The 25,598-nt window shown below is 41.3% G+C and overlaps 1 protein-coding gene across 5 annotated transcripts in view; it reads left to right on the top strand.

Moving 5' to 3' along the window:
• The window catches only part of tenm2b (teneurin transmembrane protein 2b), a 1,820,998-nt gene that overhangs the window by 1,444,282 nt on the left and 351,118 nt on the right, over nucleotides 1-25,598 (top strand). For all 5 annotated transcript variants that reach the window (XM_051934201.1, XM_051934200.1, XM_051934199.1 and 2 more), the window contains one exon: nucleotides 8,392-8,587. In XM_051934201.1, the coding sequence (XP_051790161.1) occupies nucleotides 8,392-8,587 (196 nt within the window). The remainder of the gene's footprint in view (nucleotides 1-8,391; nucleotides 8,588-25,598) is intronic.

Genomic DNA, 25,598 nt, shown 5'->3' with positions numbered 1-25,598 from the left:
GTGACCAAAACCGTGCACAGTACTCCAGATGAGGCCTCACTAGTTAATTACATAATTTAAGCATAAACTCCCTAGACTTGTACTCCACACAAGGTGATACATAACCTAACATCTAGCTTTCTGAACGTCCTCTGTCTACTTTCTGGATATTGATAGTGAAGTGTCCATTATGGCTCACAGGTCCTTCTCGTAAGTTTCAGACCTCCCATTTTATATTCAAATCTCACATTTCTACTCTCCACATGTAATTCTTTACATTTAATTACATTAAATTTCATTGCCCACAAATCTGCCCAAGCCTGTGTGCTCTCCAAGTCGCTCTGTAATAATTTAGCTGATTCTGCACCATCTGCCCCTAACCCGCCTTTTGATTATATCCTTGTACAAATCATTAATGTACTTTAAAAAGAACAACAGACCCACTGATCCATGAAGGACACATTTTGCTCCCATCTCCTCATTGTGCCTTGAACTCCCACATCTATTAGACCAGTGCATCCCAGACTCGGTCCTGTGGCCCCCCTGTGGCTGCAGGTTTTTGTTCCAACCCGATTCCTAATCAGTGACAACACCCGATGATGCTGAGCTCATTTAATTAGCTGCTATTATTTTTCTTTTATTCTACATTCAGAAAAGCACAGCAGCATGATTTTTACATTTATAAGACATTTAGAGATATTTCTGCTTTTTCTATAGATTGAAACTCACTTTTGTTGATTTCGTTATATTTTGTCCTTTCTCTGTGCAGTTTTCCTGCCTTCATTGTATCTTAATAATGACAATTAAAAACAAGCAGAGCAGACACCCAGGCAAACAACACGGAATAATCAAAGGCTGCAACTACTTTAGCGTCAGACCCACTAATTAGAAAATAACGGATTAATGAAACAATTAGAACACCTAGAAAAGAAGAATGAAAATCAAGATGAAAATATTGTTAAAAAGAAAAAAAATACATTATTCCCATATAACTGCTTGGTACCTTTTAATATATTTTTTTTTCTTACCAATCTTAGTTTTCTAATTCCTATATTGTTCCCAAAACACAGAATCTGGGAAATAACACATCACTTAATTAGCCCAGGAGCCCGACTGAAAACAGAAGCAGGTTGGAACAAAAACCAGCAGCCACAAGGGGGTCCCCAGGACCGAGTTTGAGAAGCACTGGATTTGACTGATTGTGAGCCTCTCTTGTGGAACCTTATCAAAAGACGTCATCTTTTGTGTTGCTTTGTTTGTGTTTTCTCTGTCCTTGGCTTTTAGAAAATCATATTATGAATGAAATATGTGCATGTGTTTACATACAGTACGCAGATGATAAATTATATACAGTGATACCTTGAGATACGAGTTTAACTCGTTCCGTGACCGAGCTCTTAAGTCAAAATGCTTGTATCTCAAATTAATTTTCCCCATTGAAATTAATTGAAATGAGATTAATTCGTGCAAGCCCCCAAAAAACCACCCCAATTTTTTGTTAAATGTTTTCAACATAAGAAAAATGTATTTGTAATGAACAAATATTGTATACAAACAAAATAAAACCTAATACATAAAAGAGAATCTAAAGAAATAAACAGACGTTGGCAAAGCCGATTAACGTATTGTAATGTTTTTTCACTTTTGCTTAACTTAATTTTCTTCTTCACTAGTTTTTTTCTTTTTTGTCACGCTTTCGTCACTTTCATTCGTAGGGTGTTTCAATAGAAACCTGTCCAAGGAGCTTTGTTTCTTCCTCCCCTCCCCTAGAATGTTTCTGAAATGAGTGAGACAAGTGTCATTAAATAGTGGCGCTGCAAGTTCAGTTTCATTTCAGTAAAGTCAGGCGTTAGGCAAGTGTCATTAAATAGCGCCACTGTATGATCAGTTGTAATTTTTTCAGGGTGTTTCTTTTCTTTAAAGTTCGAAACTTTTTCCCACATTGCAAACACTTCCTTTATCTCACTTTAAGAGATAAACTCCTCCGCGATACCGATCTCCTGCAGAACCTCCGTATGTTGCTGCGTATGTAGTTCCGTCAACTCCTCTGTCGTCAGTTCCTCGGAATGTGCGGGGACAAGCTCTTTGATGGCTCGTATTTCGAATTTTGGCTCGTAACTCAAGACAAAAAATCGACCTAGTGACGGCTCCTATCTCAAACAACTTGTACATTGGGGCACTCGTATCTCAAGGTATCACTGTATATCTATTATAGAAAAAAATCTTGGGTCGAGGCATGATTTTCTCTGAGACACTTTAACGTCCCGCGAGACAAGGCAGTGAGAGAAAAGGACAGCTACTGTCCTGATGTTCCATACGCCCGTGTGAGATGCAGATCACACAGCATGGCACAAGCAGCAGGAGCAGCAGCAGAAGACACAGTTGCTCCTCCGTAACCCCCTCTTCCATGGTGATACAATGGGAAACAAATAGTTTTTTCTTTTACCTCCTCTTTGCTCGATCAGCTGCTGCTGCCATGCCACGTGATCTGCATCTCACACGGCGCTGCGAACATTTAAAAGCCTGTACAGCAACTGTCCTAATCTTTGTCTTTTATTTCCGGCCCCGGGTGTGGTTAAATCTTTTGTCCCAAAGTCTCGTCTCACAGGATGTGAGTTTTTGATATTTTTTAGTTTATAATTTAAAAACTGAATAAGAATCTGAAAATCTAGCAACATCTCATTAAAGTTCGATAAATTCTGAAAAGTTTGATACCAAACATATATATGTAGGTTTTAAAATAAGTCTGATTTAAAGAGTGACAAGAAACATGACATAAAAAGTCAGATAAAATTGTTGCACTTTTAGGCTTAGGATTTTTTATATATAAAGTAGATATATATTGTGGCAAAGGTGTTATATGGGTGTCAACCCGACATAGACTGACAACGGAGGCACGTATACCGTATATACTCGAATATAAGCCGAGTTTTTCAGCACCCAAAATGTGCTGAAAAACGTCACCCTCAGCTTATATTCGAGTCAGGTCCCGCTGCCCCCGCCAACCCGCACGTGTTCAGTCTCTCCCTGTGCATTCCCTGTGCAGCAAGCGAGAGAGAGAGCGCGAGAGAGACAGACACACACACACACGCGCACGCGCATGAGACACACACACACACACGCGCGCGCATGAGAGAGAGAGTTAGAGACACACCCACACACACCCACACACACACACACACACGAGATACCATATTGGTTTTGTTGACCCTCTTTTCCACTTACAGAGCTAGTTTACTGTTTTTCTTTGAAGTAAATACCCAAAAACATTTAACCTACTGATGCCTCAATTAATGTACGGTAATTTTATTGGTATTTATTTTGATTATTGAAACTTACCAGTAGCTGCTGCATTTCCCACCCTAGGCTTATACTCGAGTCAATACGTTTTTCCAGTTTTTCCAGTCTTTGTAGGTAAAATTAGGTACCTCGGCTTATATTCGGATCAACTTATACTCGAGTATATACGGTAAATGAACAAAAAGATTTATTTTCTTCAGTCGCAGAGCACATCTTCCCCGAGTCCCCAGAAACACCAAAGCAAAGAAAAAACCACACACAAAACACTCTTCTTTCTCCTCCACTCATCCAGGGCAGCTTTGTCCTCCTCCTCCTCCTCCTCCCAACTGTGGTGCCCGGAGTGGTGACTGTCGGCCTCTTTTATAGCCCACCCAGAAGTGCTGCAGGTGCTTGTTGACCTACTTCCGGCTGCGATCCCGCCCAGATGGGCGCATTAGGCCGTGCCGCTCCCCTGGCGGTGGCCACTGATCACAACAGAAATGAGCTCCAGTGTTACCAACAATTGGCCCCGATGCAACCCAGGGGGGCTGTCAACAAGTGTTCCGGGGGACGTAGTGTGCATCCCATGATTGTTCCCCCGGATCCAGTGTCACAGGGGCATCCCAACCGGGCATGGGTCCCAGCCATCTGCCACAATATTTATATCTATATATAATATATATGTGTGTGTGTGTGTGTACTGTTGTGTGTATATATACGTAATATAATATGCAGTACACACCATATGGTATATACACTGGCTGTGCTACTCAAATCTAAGTAATCAACGCAGACCTCAGGTTTTTTACTTGCCACATGGGTTGTCCATTTGACCTTGTATAATAATATGCACCTGACCATTTTCCCTCATGACGGCCTGTTCCTCTTTGGAAAGACCTGCTCATTTTCACTGCCTCGGCTCAGCATCACACATCTAGCAGACCACGCTTATAGTCGGAAGGGTTTTACTGGAAACATGTGACAATGGTCGCCACCACATTGGCCTGGTTTAGTGATGTGGGGGCTTTGGTTTCCCAACGTGCATGTTAATTTAGTGTTTTTTTTTTTTTTTTTACTTATCCATTACCCACCATGCAGAGTTATTGGTCATCAGCATTATAGCTGTAAACCCTGTCCATTCGGCCTGAGCGGTTGCAAGAAAGTTGCTGCCACACTGCTATTGCTGGCATACTGTATATTGTCAGACAACAAAAAAATAATAATAATTCTTTGCATTTATATAGCGCTTTTCTCACTACTCAAGTGCTTAGCAATTACAGGTTAAGGGCCTAACAGAGCAGAGTCCCTATTGGCATTTACGGGATTCGAACCGGCAACCTTCCGATTGTCAGTGCAGATCCCTAGCCTCAGAGCCAATTGCATTTTAGAATTTTAGAATTATTTTAGAATTTTAGAAGTAACTTGAGAATTACTTTTTTAGGACAATTTTCTTATTAAGTATTGTTATTATCATTTTAAATTTTTTACCCATTTTTACCCTTCTTCTACATGTTTTGCCTATTTTTAATAATTAATTACATTTATATAGCACATTTCTCACTACTCAAAGCATTTTACATAGAGAGTGGGGAACCACCAATGTGTAACATGCACATTAGCCATTAGGTGGTGAAGGAGTGAGTGACAAGGAACGATTAGGGGGCCAGAATAGACAAGGCTGTGATGGGCCGTTTAGCCTGGACATCGGGATACTCCCTATCTCTTTTTGTATGACCACAGAGAGTCAGGACCTTGGTGTTACGTCTCATCCAAAGGACGGCACCGTTTTTACAGCACAGTGTCCCCGTAACTGCAATGAGGCATTGGGATCCACACACAGAACATGGCGCTAGAGTCTACTGCTGGCCACACCAACACCTCTTCCAGCAGCAAACCTCTTTTAATAGATGGTCTCCCATCCAAGTAATTATTATTTATTAGTTTTAGTCTACATGTTGTGCATATTTTTTTTTTTTTCTTCCTAGCCCTAGCAACCAGATGGACACACCAATGCACAGACACACACAGACACGTGTCCTTCTATTAAGGTGACCCCAGGTGGCACAGTGGGTGGTTAGTGTTGCTGCCCCATGGGTCTAATCCCACTTCTGGTTATTATGCTGTGAAAACTTTTAATGTTCTCCCAATCTCAGGAGAGAGAGGAGAGGTTGGAAATCATGCAATGATAGCGCGTTGCCGTACCCACCACACAACAAACTACCTGGGTGACACATCAGCACCACACTGATACAGTGTGAGGTTTTTTTGCGGTGGCTGGAGTGCCAATCCTGCCACCAACTCCCACGTTTTCCCTGTAAATTGGAGGACTTGCTTGCAGCGCTGGACACAGATTAACGTCATACCCAGCACGAAGCAATTCCATCTTAAACGCTTTGCTCAAGGACCCAACGGTGTAGAGTCACTTCTGACGTTTACAGGATTCAAACCGGCACAGGTCTCCAGCCTCAGAGCCACCACTGGGCCCACACACATATGACAATACATTTGAAAAGCACAAAGGTGCTACAAAAATTAACTGTTAATCCCAATCTCAGAGTAGGAATTTTGTTCTTCATCCCCAAAGATATTCCTTTTAGATAGATAGATAGATAGATAGATAGATAGATAGATAGATAGATAGATAGATAGATAGATAGATAGATAGATAGATAGATAGATAGATAGATAGATAGATAGATAGATAGATAGATAGATAGATACTTTATTAATCCCAATGGGAAATTCACAATTTTAGTATAATTGGCTGGTCTAAATTGTTCCTGTACTGCATATCAGAGTGAAAGCTAACTTTAGAAAGCTAGAAATAGTTTAATGAAATTGTTAAATGCCTTGGGATAATAATTACAGTAGAAAGCTGCTCTATATATATGTATATGAGCATAGCAAAACACTTGTTTATTAAAATGGTACAATGTTAAGTCTATTTCTATAATGTTGTGCATTTCGGGACCTCTGTTCATTGGATATGCCCGCCCATACGTCCCTCTTTCCATCAGGCATTGCGTGTGGACACCTGACAACATTACGCCCAGGCATGGATGCCGGCTGTTTGATAGAGATAAGGTTTCTGGTTCAATCCCTTCCAGTGACTGAAAAGGTGTCCCTGTAGCAGGCACTTAACCATTCAGGGGTCTCAAATGAAAATTGATTTGCCTCTTCCAAATTAACCCTTAAACCGCTGGAACCGGCTAAAGTTGGTTCCCAATGCAATTTGCCAGCACGCCGGAGATGAGTATATTCAGCGAAGTAGATTCAGTGAATGCCGCAACTGGCTTAGTTGGTTCCCAATTCAATTTGCCAGCACGCCAGAGATGAGTATATTCAGCGACGTACATTCAGTGAACGTCGCAACCGGCTCTAGTTGGTTTCCAGTGCAATTTGCCAGCACGCCGGAGATGAGTATATTCGGCGACGTAATAGTAATAATAATAATAACATTTATTTGTATAGCACATTTTCATACAAAAAAGTAGCTCAGAGTGCTTTACATAATGAAGAATAGTAAATAAAAAAAAATATAACAACATAAGAAATTAAAATAAGACAATATTAGTTAACATAAAAAAAGAGTAAGGTCCAATGCCCAGGGTGGACAGAAAAAACAAAAAAAACTCCAGATGGCTGGAGAAAAAAATAAAATCTGTAGGGGTTCCAGGCCACGAGACCGCCCAGTCCCCTCTGGGCATTCTACCTAACATAAATGAAATAGTCCTCTTGTGTCTGGGGTACATTCAGTGAACGCCATAACTGGCTTAGTTGGTTCCCAATGCAATTTGCCAGCACGCCAGAGCTGATCAGTCCGTGCCGTACATTCGTTGAGCAGCCAGCTTGTGACCACTGGCGCCCCCTAGAGAATCAGTGTCACTGTCTCTGGGATTCAGCCGCTGCACTAGACTAGCTGGCCACCATCAGCTTTGGCCTCTGTGTGATGGTGTGCAGCCAGTTCACGCCCAGTTGGCACGATGATTTACTGAAATTTCATCCATGGTGTCAGCTGCACTTTGTACATATTGTTCCAGTAGTTTTTTTGATAGCTTTTATAGTTCATTAGCAGTGTGTGAAATGATCAGTGCTGCAGTAATTGTGATGGTCTTTGCATGAAAAAAATATGTGTTCCATTAAAAATTCACCTTTTCTTTGTGAATTGTGACATTTACCTAAAAAGTGCAGCAAAAAAAGTATTTGGCGTCCAGGGGTGCATTAACCCAATAAGAATGTGGCAGTTTAAGGGTTAAACAGAAATAAGTAGTAGTAGTAGTAGTAGTAGAGCTTTATTGTCATCCTAACAATATACCTACAGTACACAGTGGGGCGAAATATCATCCTCCAGAGTCAAAAGGTGCAGTACACAAGATATATATATATATATATATATATATATATATATATATATATATATATATATATATATATATATATATATATATATATATATATAACTAAAAAACATATACAGTATTAAGTAGTATTATGTAATCCAGAGAGTGTGTGGAGTAAAGAGTCCAGTGTGGAGGAGGGCAGCATGGTGTTCAGGAGCCGGACTGCTTGGGGAAAGAAACTATTGCACAATCTCGCAGACCTGCTCCTGATGCTGCAGAGTCGTCTTCCAGATGGAAGAGGAGTAAACAATTGGTGGGAGGGGTGGTGGGGGTCAGCCATGATGCTAGTGGCTTTATGAAGGCAGCGTGAGGTGTAGATCTCCTGCAGACTGGGTAGAGAGCTGCCAATGATGCACTCAGCAGTCCGCACAATCCTCTGAAGGGCTTTGCGGTCGGAGGCATGGCAGTTTCCATACCAGACTATAATACAGCTGGTCAGGACGCTCTCTATGGTGCCTCTGTAGAAGGTGGTAAGTATGGGTTTAGGGAGGTGCACCTTCTTCAGTCATCGCAGGAAGTAAAGACGCTGCTGGGCTCTTTTTGTAAGATAGTTGGTGTTTTTGGTCCAGGACAGGTCCTCTGTGATAATCCGGTTTTGAAAGAAAATCCACTTGTGGCTAATGTGGCTTCAGGGGGCCGGCTGTTTTTTTTCTTTAATATACAGGAACAAATGATCAAACACTGGAGCACAGTACCTGACCTGCTAATCTTTGATGATTTCTGTCATTTCCAGTACGACTATATGGAGCGGCTGGACGGGAAGGAGAAGTGGAGTGTAGTGGAGTCTCCTCGTGAGCGACGCAGTATCCAGACGGTGGTCCTGAATGAAGCGGTTTTCGTTCAATATTTGGATACGGGATCCTGGCATTTGGCATTCTATAATGATGGAAAGGATAAGGAGGCCGTGTCGTTCAGCACTGCTATTTTAGGTATGTGACCAACAAATGTGCCAATTTACTGCCCATTTCAAGTATACATACTGTAGTTATGTCAAAGCTTTGTTTCTTTTCACAGTTTTGGTGGAAATTTATTTTTCTACTCATCCATTTGTCTGATCAGAGTTTCATGTTTCAGGGAATCTGAGCTTATTGCTGGATGGGAATGCCACACACACACTCACACTCACACACACACGCACACGCATATACACACACACACACACTCACACACACACACACACACGCATATACACACACACAAATATATACCCTGCTAATGCAGTAAAATATTCTCAAAACTCCTTAACCCCTTGTAGATGATTGTCGCAAAATCGCTTCAAGCTGCTTCTGGCCTCAAAGCAGCCAAAGTGGCGTACTGTATGTATCCCGCCAATGCTGGTCTATACATATTTGATACGTACCAAAGATTGTATTGGAAGCACTTGTCATGCCATCTGGCAGTCGTAGTGGAAACTACATCCGCCTGATGGAAGCGAAGTGTTGGTGTGGCTGTGCACGTGGATTTTGGCTGCTAATTTCAAGAAATTGTCCAAATTTGAGGAAAGTTGTGCTAGGATAAGAATACATACCAGCTTATTGTTTGCTTGTGTGCTATATTCAAATGAACAATCTCCACTTAATTTAGCATCTGCTTGACAGCAAAAACACAAATAATTTCTTTTTTATATAATTGTAAATAAATTTAGGCAACAAGGGGTTAAATCAATTCAGAGTCAACCTGGCGCTTATTCTAGCAGCACAGATGCAAAAATAGCCAGGCCAACCTTGACCGCCTGACCAGCAAAACCCAGAACCGCCACTTTTTGATGACGCTGTGCGTGACTGCCTACTGCAGCTCCGCTCTCTTGCTTTCCCTCTGAACGTCGGCTCCCTGTTATTGTGTGCGTCCATCAAGGCCCTGCACACTCCTGCTGACTCTTGGTAGCACCGGCAGACCTTCACCTCCATGATGGGCTTATTTATGGAGCTAGCAGCCTAATTTTAGCATCACACACTAATCACACGTGCCGCCTTGTGTATTTTTGTGGTTTTCTGACTTAAATCTCAAAAAACGGAATCTTTATTTCTCGTTTAGACTGAGCTTGCCAAAGTGCATTTAATGGTCACGGTTTACGCAATGTGTCAAGTGACATTTATTGTCACGCCGGTGACGTCACAAACACATATATACAACGGTTTTACCATGTGTTACCCTTTGGTGGATACTCTACCTTTCGTATCTTTTTAAGTGCAGTTAGCTTATTTTCCAAGTAGGCCGTAGCATTAGGATTGATGACTAATTTCTGACTTTCATCAAAAAGATTAACGTCTTTTCCTTTGATTCTTGCATGCCTGATTACTTTTTGATCTCCCAATTCTGACGCTTTGCTGTCTAAGAAAAATCTTCTCCTGGTCTTTTGTCACTCACACTAATCCTTAGGCAATGCTCGTGTCACGTAACACTAATGACACTGTTGATTTTATGTTCCCTTTTTGTACGGGCACAGAAAACAAGGAATGCCTACTGGGAACAAGACGCTGCCAGCTTCATGCTGTTTGTAGCCTGACCACTGGCAGCATCATGGAGTCAGTGATAGATGTCACATTCTTCGTCACCACTGAGGTGGTGCACCCCACGTATACCAGTATGGGGCTCTCAGTTATCCTTTTCTATGATGGTCTCTGCCCTCATTCTCGAGTCCTCCTGGTTTAAAGGATGTGCTTCCCCTTCCTTGATATGGAAGATTATCCATGCCAAAAATGAAATGCAGTTCAATATGTTAACTATGTTGAAATGCAATACATATGCATGTGGACTATTTAATTATGGCACGGTAATTAAAATATCAACCAAAGTTTGAATTTCTTGCCACTACGGCAGGCAGTTTTATGTATTTTATGTAAGCGTATTGCATCTTAATTCATGTCCATAGACCGCAAGTCATAACGAAAAGCAAAGCAGACGCATTGCACTTCACTCAGCGGCAGCTCTGCGTGCATTGCATTTCGATTTAAGACCCCACTTTAATGTAAATGTTCCCAAATGTTTTTGTATTCTGATGGCGAGCACTAAGTTTGGTCAATATGGGCTGAGGAGTAGTTAACTGAAATGGTGAAAAGTGAATTTTAGGTCTCACTGAAAACATTTACTCTTAAGTTGGCTAAAGACGTTTTCTTTTAATTTAAGCAGTGCAGTTACATTTTCAAGGTTGTGGATTGTTCGTGATTTTAACTAAATACTGAATACAGTGGAACTTTGCAAGACTTCTGTCGTCAGCTTTTAACATGTTCCAGCCCCTGTGATAAGAATGAGTCGGTGACATCATAAAGAGTTGGGGCAGCCACCCGTATAATATGCTTGGCTGCAAAAGTTGCTTTGTTTGGTAGCACGATGTGCTTAAGTCAAAGTCCAGAACAGAACTGCCTGTATGGAGACAAGATGGCAGTTTTAACAGCCCGTAAAGGAAATGATGTCGTCGGTGCAGGAACTGGGAGTGGTGTCCTCTTGCCCGGAAAGTGATGTCATCCTTGGGGCCGGCAACAGGCGGGATTCCCCAGGAAAAGGTCTGCAAAGGACTGAGAGAAAGATACTCAGTTCACTCCTGGCCTGGCATAGAGTTACTAGTGTTTAGGCCCTTCAGCTGTCTCCCATGCACATGTGTGTGACACCCCACATTGTAGAGGGGAAACTGGTTGATCAATTCTGTTTGGACCCTGCCTTGGTGGGGTGGATTCTGGAGTTTTATTTTGTTTTGTTTTTTTAAGCATTTATATTGTTTTTTTAAAAATCAAATAACATTCCATACAAGCAAGTCCAGTTTAACAAAACTAGGGTTGAAATAAATCAACCCCCACCCATAAGAAATAGAGGCAGGCCAACAGAGTCAAAAAAATTCTGGACTTTTTAAGTACCGTATATACTCGAGTATAAGCCGACCCGAATATAAGCCGAGGTACCTAATTTTACCTACAAAAACTGGAAAAACTTATTGACTCGAGTATAAGCTTAGGGTGGGAAATGCAGCAGCTACTGGTAAGTTTCAATAATCAAAATAAATACCAATAAAATTACCGTACATTAATTGAGGCATCAGTAAGTTAAATGTTTTTGGGTATTTACTTCAAAGAAAAACAGTAAACTAGCTCTGTAAGTGGAGAAGAGGGTCAACAAAAACAATATGGTATCTCTCTCGCTCGCTCTCTCTCTCGCGCGCGCGCGTGTGTGTCTCTCTCTCTCTCACGTGCGCATGTGTGTCTCTCTCTCTCTCGTGCGCGTGTGTCACTCTCTCTCTCTCACACGCATGTGTCTCTCTCTCTCTCTCGCGTGCGTGTCTCTCTCTCACGTGCGTGTGTGTGTCTCTCTCTCTCGCGCGCACGCGTGTGTGTCTCTCTCTCGTGCGCATGTGTCACTCTCTCTCTCTCACACGCGTGTGTCTCTCTCTCTCTCACGTGTGTGTCTCTCTCTCTCTCTCCCTCACGTGCACATGTGTGTCTCTCTCTCTCTCTCTCGTGCGCATGTGTCACTCTCTCTCACACGCGTGTGTCTCTCTCTCTCTCACGTGTGTGTGTGTCTCTCTCTCTCTCTCACACGCATGTGTCTCTCTCTCTCTCCCTCACGTGCACGTGTGTGTCTCTCTCTCTCTCTCGTGCGCATGTGTTACTCTCTCTCTCTCACACGCGTGTGTCTCTCTCTCACGTGTGTGTGTGTGTCTCTCTCTCTCACACACGTGTGTCTCTCTCTCTCCCTAACGTGCACGTGTGTGTCTCTCTCTCTCTCTCGTGCGCATGTGTCACTCTCTCTCTCTCACATGCATGTGTCTCTCTCTCTCTCTCTCACACGCGTGTGTCTCTCTCTCTCTCTCTTTCACGTGCGCGTGTGTGTCTCTCTCTCTCTCTCACACACGTGTGTCTCTCTCTCTCTCTCTCTCTCATGTGCACGTGTGTGTCTCTCTCTCTCGTGCACATGTGTCACTCTCTCTCTCTCTCACATGCGTGTGTCTCTCTCTCTCTCTCACACACGTGTGTCTCTCTCTCTCTCTCTCACGCGCGTGCGTGTCCCTCTCTCACGTGTGTGTGTGTGTCTCTCTCTCGCACGCTGTCTCTCTCACTTGCTTGCTGCACAGGGAATGCACAGGGAGAGACTGAACACGTGGGGGCAGCAGGACCTGACTCGAATATAAGCCGAGGGTGACGTTTTTTTCAGCACATTTTGAGTGCTGAAAATCTTGCCTTATATTCGAGTATATACAGTAGTACTAGGGTGTTGTACCATCTTAGCCATTATGAATGTAGTGAGAAGTCAAGCAAAATGATACCTTTGATTGGCTAACTAAAAAGATGACAATATGCAAGCTTTCGAGGCAACTCAGGCCCCTTCTTCAGACGAGATCAGGCAGGTTCTGTTTAACAAAGTTTCTAATTTGAAGATAGTGAAAGAAATGTGTTGCTGGAAAGTTAAATTTAGAATGTAATTGTTCATAATATGCAAAGATGTTGTCTATATAAAGATCTCTAAGCAATTTAATCCCAAATGTTTTCCACATATTAAAAACTGCATATGTTTGCGAGGTGCCACAGATAAAAGCTTCTCTATCTTAAAATGCTTCCTACATTGGTTCCATATTCTGAGTGCGTGAAGCACAATTGGGTTATAAGTGTATTGGTGATACCTTGCATTTATTGGGGCACAAAACAGGGAATATAAAGAAGTACTGCAGGATTTTATTTTTATTGCGGACCAGGCCTGTGTATGTTCATCTATTTGTGTCCAGGTTTTTAGATAGATAGATAGATAGATAGATAGATAGATAGATAGATAGATAGATAGATAGATAGATAGATAGATAGATAGATAGATAGATAGATAGATAGATAGATAGATAGATAGATAGATAGATAGATACTTTCTTAATCCCAAGGGGAAATTCACATACTCCAGCAGCAGCATACTGATACAAAAAAACAATATTAAAGAGTAATAAAAATGCAGGTATAAACAGACAATAATTTTGTATAATGTTAACGTTTACCCCGCGGGTGGAATTGAAGAGTCGAATAGTTTGGAGGAGGAACGATCTCCTCAGTCTGTCAGTGGAGCAGGACGGTGACAGCAGTCTATCGCTGAAGCTGCTCCTCTGTCTGGAGATGATCCTGTTCAGTGGATGCAGTGGATTCTCCATGATTGATAGGAGTCTGCTCAGCGCCCGTCGCTCCGCCATGGATGTCAAACTGTCCAGCTCTGTGCCTACAATAGAGCCTGCCTTCCTCACCAGTTTGTCCAGGCGTGAGGCGTCCCTCTTCTTTATGCTGCCTCCCCAGCACACCACCACATAGAAGAGGGCGCTCACCACAACCATCTGATAGAACATCTGCAGCATCTTATTGCAGATGTTGAAGGACGCCAGTCTTCTAAGGAAGTATAGTCAGCTCTGTCCTCTCTTGCACAAAGAATCCGTATTGGCAGTCCAGTCCAATTTATCATCCAGCTGCACTCCCAGGTATTTATAGGTCTGTACCCTCTGCACACAGTCACCTCTGATGATCACGGGGTCCATGAGGGGCCTGGTCCTCCTAAATCCACCACCAGCTCCTTGGTTTTGCTGGTGTTCAGTTGTAGGTGGTTTGAGTCGCACCATTTAACAAAGTCCTTGATTAGGTTCCTATACTCCTCCTTCTGCCCATTCCTGATGCAGCCCACGATAGCGGTGTCGTCAGCGAACTTTTGCACGTGGCAGGACTCTGAGTTGTATTGGAAGTCTGATGTATATAGGCTGAACAGGACCGGAGAAAGTACAGTCCCCTGCAGCGCTCCTGTGCTGCTGACCACAATGTCAGACCTGCAGTTCCCGAGACGCACATACTGAGGTCTGTTTGTAAGATAGTCCACGGTCCATGCCACTAGGTATGAATCTACTCCCATCTCTGTCAGCTTGTCCCTAAGGAGCAGAGGTTGGATGGTGTTGAAGTTTTATAGCTTGTATATTTGCTGCCCAGTAATAAAACTGAAAGTTGGGTAGAGCCATGCCACCTTCTGCCTTAGGTTTTTGTAGGGTCGCTCTTTGGATATGTGGATGTTTTAAGTTCCAAATGAATGAGGTTATGGTTGAATCTAATTGCTTAAAAATGATTTATTGATGTATATTGGAATGTTTTGAAATTAAAAGAGAAGCTTAGGAAGGATATTCATCTTAACAATGTTAATTCTTCCAGCTAGAGTGAGATGAAGGGTTGACCATCTATGCAAGTCTTGCTTAATTTTTTCCATACAGACGGCGAAATTTTGTTGATGAAGAGCTTTATGTTTACTTGTGATATTTATCCCTAGATATTTAAACTGATCTGCAATGATAAAAGGGAAGGTGTCCAATCTAATATTGTGTGCTTGAGAATTCACTGGAAAGAGCACACTTTTTTTTCAAATTAATTCTGAGACCAGAAATCTTTTGAAATTCTGTAAGTGCTGTTAGGACTGCAGGCACAGTATTTTGTGGGTCTGATATATACAGTACCATATCATCTGCATATAAAGAAATTTTCTGTTCAAGTCCTTCTCTGATAATCCCCTTCATCTGATAAGTGTTTCGACAGTGAACTGCCAGTGGTTCAATGGCGATTGCAAATAGTAGTGGTGACAGGGGGCATCCTTGTCTGGTACCACGTTCTAGTTTAAAGTAGTCTGAACAAATGTTATTAATACAAACTGAAGCTTCTGGATTGGTACACAGTAGTTTGATCCATGCACAAATGTTCGGGCCAAATCCCAATTTCTCTAATGTAGTGAAAAGGTAGTTCCATTCAATCATATCAAATGCTTTTTCTGCATCCAATGTTAATAATATTTCTGGGGTGTTTGACTTTGCAGGTGAGTATATTACATTAAACAGGCGTTGAAGATTGGAAGCTAAGTGTCGGCCTTTAATAAATCCAGCTTATCTTGTGATATTACCAAATGCAGCACTTTCTCCATTCTTCTAGCAAGGACTTTGGAGAGTATCTTAACATCATTATTCAGAAGTGAAATTGGTCTGTATGATGCACATTGTAATAAGTCCTTATTTTGTTTAGGAAAGACGGTGATTAATGCTTGGCGAAAAGTTTGAGGTAGAATTTGATTGTCTCAAGCTTCTGTAAATGTTGCTAATAGGAGGGGAGCTAGCTGAGTGGAGAATTTCTTATAAAATTCGACAGGGTAACCATCAGGGCCTGCTGCTTTCCCGCTCTAAAATGACTTTATAGCATCTGGTAATTCTGATAGCACCAGAGGTTTATCCAGTTCCTAATCACTGAAAGCATCTATTTGTGGTATCTGTAATGTATCCAGAAATGCATTAGATTGTGTGTTGTCTTCTTTAAACTCAGTAGAATATAAGGATTTATAGTAGTCTCTAAATGTGTGCATTATATTTTTATGGTCAATGATTTTATCTCCGGTCATGTTGGTGATTACTGGGATTGCATTGCGAACTTCTTGCTTGTGAATTTGTTGAGCTAAGAGCTTATTAGCTTTCTCTCCGTGTTCATAGTAATGAAGTCTTGATTTAAAAATGACTTGTTCAGTTTCTTTGGTTGTTAAGAGGTTCGGCTCTGAATGCAGAGTCTGCCTTTTCCTATGAAGAGGAGCCTCACATGGACACTTGGCATGCTTTTTTGCCTTTCTTTTCGCATGTAGTTTTGAATATTTCTTCTCTTTTTCGTTAATTGGACGATTCTCTTTGTTTTTGATTTTTAATACATGCAGCCTGTTTTTTGACGTTCATTATCAGCTCAAATTTGACATTCCTGAATAGGTATTTTGTTTTTCTGCTTTCCCATTATAAGACTTTGCTGAAGGGCCAGTTAGCAGCACTGAGAGTGTCACAGGGGCGGTACGGAGAGAGGATGTGCGCAGTAAGAGTAACGATTGGGCGAGCCATGTGGAGGGGAGTGGTCAAGGCTGAATAATGCCGACACTATGGAAGACATTTGTAATACAATAGAGAGATTAGTTCTAGTCGGAATTGTGAATAGTAACGATTCTATTGGTTGAATGCCATGTTCAAGTCACTGTGCTCCCCTTTTTATGATAGATAGATACAGTGCATCCGGAAAGTATTTACACTGCATCACTTTTTCCACATTTTGTTATGTTACAGCCTTATTCCAAAATGGATTTAATTCATTTTTTCCCTCAGAATTCTACACACAACACCCCATAATGACAACGTGAAAAAAGTTTACTTGAGATTTTTGCAAATTTATTAAAAATAAAAAAATTGAGAAAGCACATGTACATAAGTATTCACAGCCTTTGCCATGAAGGTCAAAATTGAGCTCAGGTGCATCCTGTTTCCCCTGATCATCCTTGAGATGTTTCTGCAGCTTAATTGGAGTCCACCTGTGGTAAATTCAGTTGACTGGACATGATTTGGAAAGGCACACACCTGTCTATATAAGGTCCCACAGTTGACAGTTCATGTCAGAGCACAAACCAAGCATGAAGTCAAAGGAATTGTCTGTAGACCTCCGAGACAGGATTGTCTTGAGGCACAAATCTGGGGAAGGTTACAGAAAAATTTCTGCTGCTTTAAAGGTCCCAATGAGCACAGTGGCCTCCATCATCCATAAGTGGAAGAAGTTCGAAACCACCAGGTCTCTTCCTAGAGCTGGCCGGCCATCTAAACTGAGAGATCGGGGGAGAAGGGCCTTAGTCAGGGAGGTGACCAAGAACCTGATGGTCACTCTGTCAGAGCTCCAGAGGTCCTCTGTGGAGAGAGGAGAAACTTCCAGAAGGACAACCATCTCTGTAGCAATCCACCAATCAGGCCTGTATGGTAGAGTGGCCAGACGGAAGCCACTCCTTAGTAAAAGGCACATGGCAGCCTGCCTGGAGTTTGCCAAAAGGCACCTGAAGGACTCTCAGACCATGAGAAAGAAAATTCTCTGGTCTGATGAGACAAAGATTGAACTCTTTGGTGTGAATGCCAGGCGTCACGTTTGGAGGAAACCTGGCACCATCCCTACAGTGAAGCATGGTGGTGGCAGCATCATGCTGTGGGGATGTTTTTCAGCGGCAGGAACTGGGAGACTAGTCAGGATAAAGGGAAAGATGACTGCAGCAATGTACAGAGACATCCTGGATGAAAACCTGCTCCAGAGCGCTCTTGACCTCAGACTGGGGCGACGGTTCATCTTTCAGCAGGACAACGAACCTAAGCACACAGCCAAGATATCAAAGGAGTGGCTTCAGGACAACTCTGTGAATGTCCTTGAGTGGCCCAGCCAGAGCCCAGACTTGAATCTGATTGAACATCTCTGGAGAGATCTTAAAATGGCTGTGCACTGACGCTTCCCATCCAACCTGATGGAGCTTGAGAGGTGCTGCAAAGAGGAATGGGCGAAACTGGCCAAGGATAGGTGTGCCAAGCTTGTGGCATCATATTCAACAAGACTTGAGGCTGTAATACTGCCAAAGGTGCATCGACAAAGTATTGAGCAAAGGCTGTGAATACTTATGTACATGGGATTTCTCCGTTTTTTTTTTTTTAATAAATTTGCAAAAACCTCAAGTAAACTTTTTTCACATTGTCATTATGGGGTGTTGTGTGTAGAATTCTGAGGAAAAAAATGAATTTAATCCATTTTGGAATAAGGCTGTAACATAACAAAAGGTGGAAAAAGTGATGCGCTGTGAATACTTTCCGGATGTACTGTAGTGTGAGATATGGTCGGCCATTCATCCCGGCCAATACTCCCTGGCCGCTAGATGGAGTCCTCCTTGCAACGTGGAGATGCCCCGAATTCCAGCAGGGCATCATGGACTATGGAGTTTTAATACACAGCCCTGCTGGATAAAGTCGGGGCCGCCAGGAGTCGCTGCAGGAACACATGGTCCAAAGATGGCCTAAAAACTGGCGTTTGTTGGGCCCAGAGTGCCAAAAACCCGGCATAAGATATCAAGACGGGTCGAACGGCGTATCGCATGTGGAGGTTTACTCATACCGGAGAGTCAGGAGAAGCTGTGCAAAAAAATTAAAAACAATATACAATAAATGAATTAACTGGAGTGATTTCAAAGCGTTTACAAGTCGAGCACAACCGTATGACGTGCCGTTTCTGGATGAATGACGACCTTCGAGCTAACGTCACCTCGGCCTGAATGCACGACAATGTGATTTTAAGATCAATCGAACCAAACAGCACGGAAGCAGCTGTTCAGATTGCCGCGCCACTTACAGTAATAGCTGATGTGTGATTTTATACTAACCCGTGGTTTATATTTAATGTAAGGACGAATCATCTCCCAGGCTTCACAATTTAGTATTCATTTACTTCTCCAGCCGGTTGACTGTAATTCCATCTAAGTATCCGGAGCGTTGTGTGCAAATGTCACCGTGTAGTGTAAATGGAGATCTGACTTCGGACTGTGGTGCTCATTTTCTTTCTTTTGCCATTAGTAATCTTGCCTCGCATTGGCACGTCGATCTGGATTAGCTAATACGATGCTGATGGCGCCTCGTTTGTCCAGCCTTTGGCCTTAAAGCAAGAGTTTCAATTTTTGAGAACGTTTACTCAGACTGGGCAGACAGCTTAATGTAGAATGCCGTCAGTGAAATGGCGCAGCGGCACCGACTTAGTTCAAATAAATAAATTAATTAGAGACAAAGAAAAATACACTTGAGCTGTGTCACAGAGACTGGCAAAGAACCCGCGAGCGGCAGACAGACTCGTGCAGCTAGCGGTAAAGTGGCGGTGACAGTAATTGGATTGAAACGTGCAGACGAAGTCGCGTAAGGTGCGGAGGCCGTCCTGCAGGTATCACTTAGCAGAACTTGAAGCAGCATCGGCGCGGCGCGGTAATAGCGAAAGAAATGTCAGGCAGGGAGGGGAAGGAAGAGCGAACTAAAGGCAAAATGGGAATACCCTGCCCCGCTGGCCCGTGATGGAAAAGGTTATAGTGCTCAATGAGCCGTAGGTTTGAGTGATGATCTCTTAGATTAATCTGGAAGAACTTGGTTTTATTTTCATTCATTTCCCAGGCTTCTTTAAAACTGCCTGTAGTCGTTACTTTTGCTATTGTTGCCAACGACTCTCCCTTGTTTTTTTTCATTTTTATTTTATGTATATTGTTATATTCTATATATTATGTGTTTTATTGTATATTCCCCCACCCATCCTCTACCACCGGTCGGTAGCATATTTCGTATTGCCTTCAAGGTAACGTCTGAATGTTCGCCCTTTCCTTCCATCCACTAACTTGCACTCAGCTTGAACGTTATTTCTAGACTGACCTAAACTGTAACGCATTGTCGCCCCCTTCAGGACAGGTTTTAGCCTTACAGCAGTTGCTAGAATAGAATTAACAGATAAACGCGATTTTATACAGGGACTGCTATAGAATGGGCATATGAACAGAAAATAATAATGAAAAACGTTGTTGCACATTCTCCACTTAATGTAACTTTTTAAACTAAATATGTAAGCTATTGTGATATTCATACAGAAGACATTTTCTCAACGTTTGTTAAGTGTTATGGGATATGCATAGGAATGCGCCAGGGTTAAGGAAAGGGATGCGTTTAGTCATAAGTGGAAAAAGTATGAAACAAATCTATAAATAAGTAGACTCTTATCTTCCTGAAGCATTCTTTCTTGTTTTATTTGGTGTACATGTACACTGATACTAATATTTTAATAACCTTGCTAGAACTGAATCAGCGATCCACCTAACAACTCATCAGTATTTTAGCTCTGCTGATTCCAGTTCAGTTTTGTAGAGAGTCACAGTCTACACTAGCAGTGCCAGCGCAGGAACAAACTCTGGGCAGACACCGGCACACTCACACTCAGATATAATAAACTAGCTGCAATTAATAAAAGATTTGTAAAAATATTTGCCCTATATGTACCTTCAGTGCCTTTCCTTGGTATGCACATGTGACCGATGCTCCCTCAGTCAAGAGCCTTTCCATAAAGCCTGCTTCTCAGGCGCCTTACTCACCTCCTGACTGTGTTTGTACTTCTCGTCATTGAAGGTGACGCCCCACATGCCTTCAATGCCTTTATTCCCTTCTTGTATGTCTCATTTACTTACACTTCCTCTTTTGGTCATGTCACCAAAGATAAACTGACCAATCACACCGAGCCCAAATTGACCAATTAGATTGTTCTGAGGGACTGGACACACACACACACAGACCTTAGCGGTTTATTATATAGTTGATAATGAATGAATATACAGTATATCTGTGGAAGTATGGAACAGATAGATAGATAGATAGATAGATAGATAGATAGATAGATAGATAGATAGATAGATAGATAGATCTGAAAGGCACTATATAATAAATAGATATGAAAGACTATATAATAGATAGATAGATTTAAAGGCACTATATAATAGATAGATATGAAAGACATTATATAATAGATAGATCTGAAAGGCACTATTTAATAGATAGATAGATATAATAGATTAATATGAAAGACTATATAATAGATAGATAGATCTGAAAGGCACTATTTAATAGATAGATAGATATAATAGATTAATATGAAAGACTATATAATAGATAGATATATCTGAAAGGCACTATATAATAGATAGATAGATTTGAAGGCACTATATAATAGATAGATAGATAGATAGATAGATAGATAGATAGATAGATAGATAGATAGATAGATAGATAGATAGATGTGAAAGGCATATAATAGATAAATAGATAGATAGATCTGAAAGGCACTATATAATAGATAGATAGATTTAAAGGCACTATTTAATAGATAGATAGATAGATCTGAAAGGCACTATATAATAAATAGATATGAAAGACTATATAATAGATAGATAGATTTAAAGGCACTATATAATAGATAGATATGAAAGACATTATATAATAGATAGATAGATCTGAAAGGCACTATATAATAGATTAATATGAAAGACTATATAATAGATAGATAGATAGATCTGAAAGGCACTATATAATAGATAGATAGATAGATAGATAGATGTGAAAGGCATATAATAGATAAATAGATAGATAGATCTGAAAGGCACTATATAATAGATAGATAGATTTAAAGGCACTATTTAATACATAGATAGATAGATAGATAGATAGATAGATAGATAGATAGATAGATAGATAGATAGATGTGAAAGGCATATAATAGATAGATAGAAAGATCTGAAAGGCACTATATAATAGATAGATAGATAGATAGATAGATAGATAGATAGATAGATAGATAGATAGATAGATAGATAGATAGATAGATAGATCTGAAAGGCACTATATAATCGATAGATATGAAAGACATTATATAATAGACAGATTTAAAGGCACTATTAGATAGATAGATAGATAGATAGATCTGAAAGGCACTATATAATAAATAGATATGAAAGACTATATAATAGATAGATAGATTTAAAGGCACTATTTAATAGATAGATAGATAGATAGATAGATAGATAGATAGATAGATAGATAGATAGATAGATAGATAGATAGATAGATAGATAGATAGATAGATCTGAAAGGCACTACATAATCGATAGATATGAAAGACATTATATAATAGACAGATTTAAAGGCACTATTAGATAGATAGATAGATAGATAGATAGATAGATAGATAGATAGATAGATCTGAAAGGCACTATATAATAAATAGATATGAAAGACTATATAATAGATAGATAGATTTAAAGGCACTATATAATAGATAGATATGAAAGACATTATATAATAGATAGATCTGAAATGCACTATATAATAGATTAATATGAAAGATTATGTAATAGATAGATAGATAGATAGATAGATAGATAGATAGATAGATAGATAGATAGATAGATAGATAGATAGATAGATAGATAGATATGACTTTATTTGTCTAAAATAATTATGTATTCACCAAGACTTAAAAGAAGAAAAGTTCTGACTTATCAGTCCAAGTCCCAGTGAGGTGCTATACCATCATTTTGCTGTATATATATGTATATATATATATATATATGAACAGAATTGGTTTTGATCCCTGTGCCCTGATCTGTGCCTCACCATACTTTGGTCATGGAGGTCTTCAGGGAGCTCCTTGGACTTCATGGCTTGTTTTTTTGTCCTGACCTGCAGTGTGAATGGTTGGACCTTCTATACACAGACACGCGTGTGTCTTTCTAAACGACGTCAAATCAATTCAGTTCACCACAGGTGGACTCCAGTCAAGTTCTTGACACATCTCAAGGAGAATTGAAGTAAACTGGGTGGTCCTGAGCACAATTTGGAGGGCCACAGCAAAGGGTCTGAGGGATTTCAAATTTTTTTGTTGATGCTGTTTTTCAATTCATTTACAAACCTTTCTGTAAACATGTTATCACTTTATCATTATGGGTTACTGAGAGTGAATTGAAAGGCAAAAATGTCAAAGTTATGCATTTTAAAATTAAATCTACAACACAATAAAGTGTGCAGAAAGTGAAGGGGTCTCAACACTTTCGGAATCCTCTCCAGCTCACCCGAGATATTCTTCTTGAACTAAAGCCCCTCATTTTGGCCAGGGGTGTGCCTGCCTGCCTGCCTGCCTGCCGTGCCGTCATTCGCTGCCTTGATTGTATTAACGGCTCTGACATTTCATCTCCCCGTCTGAGCAATGAAAGCCCGTTCGAGGCGTTCGGAATGCTTAGCTTTTGGAGTTTCACAAGTCGCTGTGCTTTTCGGGCTTCGTCGTCCTGCCAATTAAACACTGAAGTTCTTTAATCTGAAATGCAATTCCGAGATGCTTGTCGCTTCGGAGGCAGCGCGGCGTCAGCGTTGATACTTGAGAGAGTCAAGGTATTACTTGGCGCTTTACAAGGGGGAGGGGGGGTGGGGGGGTAATGGGGGTGAGGGGCGCTCAATTGTAGACATGAAATGAGTTGTGAAGCTTAAAATGAAAGCTTGAAAAGATGAGACGTAAGATTCAAAGAAAACATTGCTTAATGCCTTTCCAATTCCTTGCATCAAAGAAGAATTTTCTTTAACTGCCTGTTTGTGTTGGCTCAAATTGCCAAATAGAGGAATGTGAAAATCTCTTCAAAGTACAAACAGTTTCACAGCGGCGCTCCTCTTCTGTGCGTGCCGGAAAACAAACCACGTAGCAAGAAATCGATTTGCTAGATGCTAACCTTTGAAAAGAGGCTCTGAGGTGTATCGCTTATTTTGGATTATCTATGGATGTAGTTAAGGCGCTGATGATTTCATTTCAGAAGCAACATTCTCCAGTTTGTAACAAATGCTGAACGGCCCCGTCTGGTAAATTTCCACTGACAGAAGGTTTTTCATTCAGTAGACGGCATGGTGGCGCAGGGGCTAACCCTGCTGTTTCATTGATTCAAGGATCTGGGCTGAAACGCTTCTCGTATCGGAGGAACTCTCTTAAAAATAAAGGTGGTGGGATAGAACGGGGCTTCTGTGAGCCCCAAACCCCTAACACAAACTCACCAAGACAGACCCAGGTTCAAATAAATGGATGTTTTATTACAAAATAAGCACAAGCATAAGTCATCTTTCCTTCAGTCACCACTCCTTTCTCCGCCACACTGCCCTCCTCCAGTCGAGTGTTTCCTTCCTTCCTCCCAGCTCTGACAAAACTGGACAAGGCAGTGGGGTCCCTTTTATTAAGGATCTGGGAGTACTTCCAGTGCCAAGGCTTTACCCATTGGAAGCACTTCCAGATCGTAGGAAGTCCCAAATAGTAAGGAGTGTAACTCCCTGCTGGCACCGACAGACCCCTGCAGGGCTGTGCTGGCAGACTACAACTCCTGGCATTACAATACAATACAATACAGTTTATTTTTGTGTTGCCCAAAATCACACAGGAAGTGGCGCAATGGGCTTTAATAGGCCCTGCCTCTTGACAGCCCCCCAGCCTTGACTCTCTGAGAAGACAAGGAAAAACTCCCAAAAAAACCTTGTAGGGAAAAATGGAAGAAACCTCGGGAAAGGCAGTTCAAAGAGAGACCCCTTTCCAGGTAGGCTGGGCGTGCAGTGGGTGTCAAAAGAAGGGGGTCAATACAATACAATACAGTACAGTACACAGAACAGAACAATTTCTCAATATAGTAAGAAATAAAAAATATAAATTTTAGAAGTACAGAGCAGAATTTAACAGTAGATGATATATCCCATAATAAGATTTGGATTTGTGTAGAGTCCTGGAGACCTCATCCATCAAGCTGCCTCCCCTATTTGACCATTCCACGGCTGAAACAGTGCTTGGCCAGCCAATCCGATGAAAGGACCCCTCTTTCCCACGATTCCTGCGATCCTCCATCAGGGATGACTTTATCTTAGGCAGGCAAAAAAACTTGGCAGGTGGGCCGTGGCACCAAGTGCCACATTTGAGTACCGAAAAGAAAAACAGAATAAGTGAGGGTTATTATACAATTCTAACTGTCATGTTACTTATGTTTTAGTGCTAATGACTAACAACAGAGATGCAGTCTGTACAGTTAATCAGCAGCTCTAGTCAGGGTGTGCTAAACTGAAGTAGTGAGTCTTCAGCCGGGATTTAAAAGCTGAGACCGAAGGGGGACCTCTTATAGTAGCAGGCAGACCATTCCACAGTTTAGGGGCCCTGGAACTAAAAGCTCGACCTCCCACTGTTATTTTATTAATCCTTGGAATCATAAGCAGACCGGCATCTTGAGATCTTAATGTGCGCTCTGGTTTGTCAGTCATGATAAGTTCAGACAAGTAAGCCGGACCTCGACCATTTAATGCTTTATATGTTAAAAGAAGGATTTTGAAATCTGCCCTAAACTTAACCGGGAGCCAGTGTAAGGATTTAAGAACTGGAGTTATGTGTTCATATTTTCTTGTTCTTGTAATAATTCTCGCGGCCTCATTTTGGATTAACTGGAGGCTGTATAAAGAACAGTTTGAACATCCAGTGAACACCACATTGCAGTAGTCAATCCTACTAGAGATAAATGCATGAATTATTTTCTCAGAATCCTGTTTATTTAAAAAGCGCC

Source organism: Erpetoichthys calabaricus, chromosome 11, assembly GCF_900747795.2.
Source record: "Erpetoichthys calabaricus chromosome 11, fErpCal1.3, whole genome shotgun sequence".
Lineage (NCBI taxonomy): Eukaryota > Metazoa > Chordata > Cladistia > Polypteriformes > Polypteridae > Erpetoichthys > Erpetoichthys calabaricus.
The sequence above is the reverse complement of the archived record's forward strand: the minus strand, read 5'-3'. Positions and strand labels throughout refer to the sequence as shown.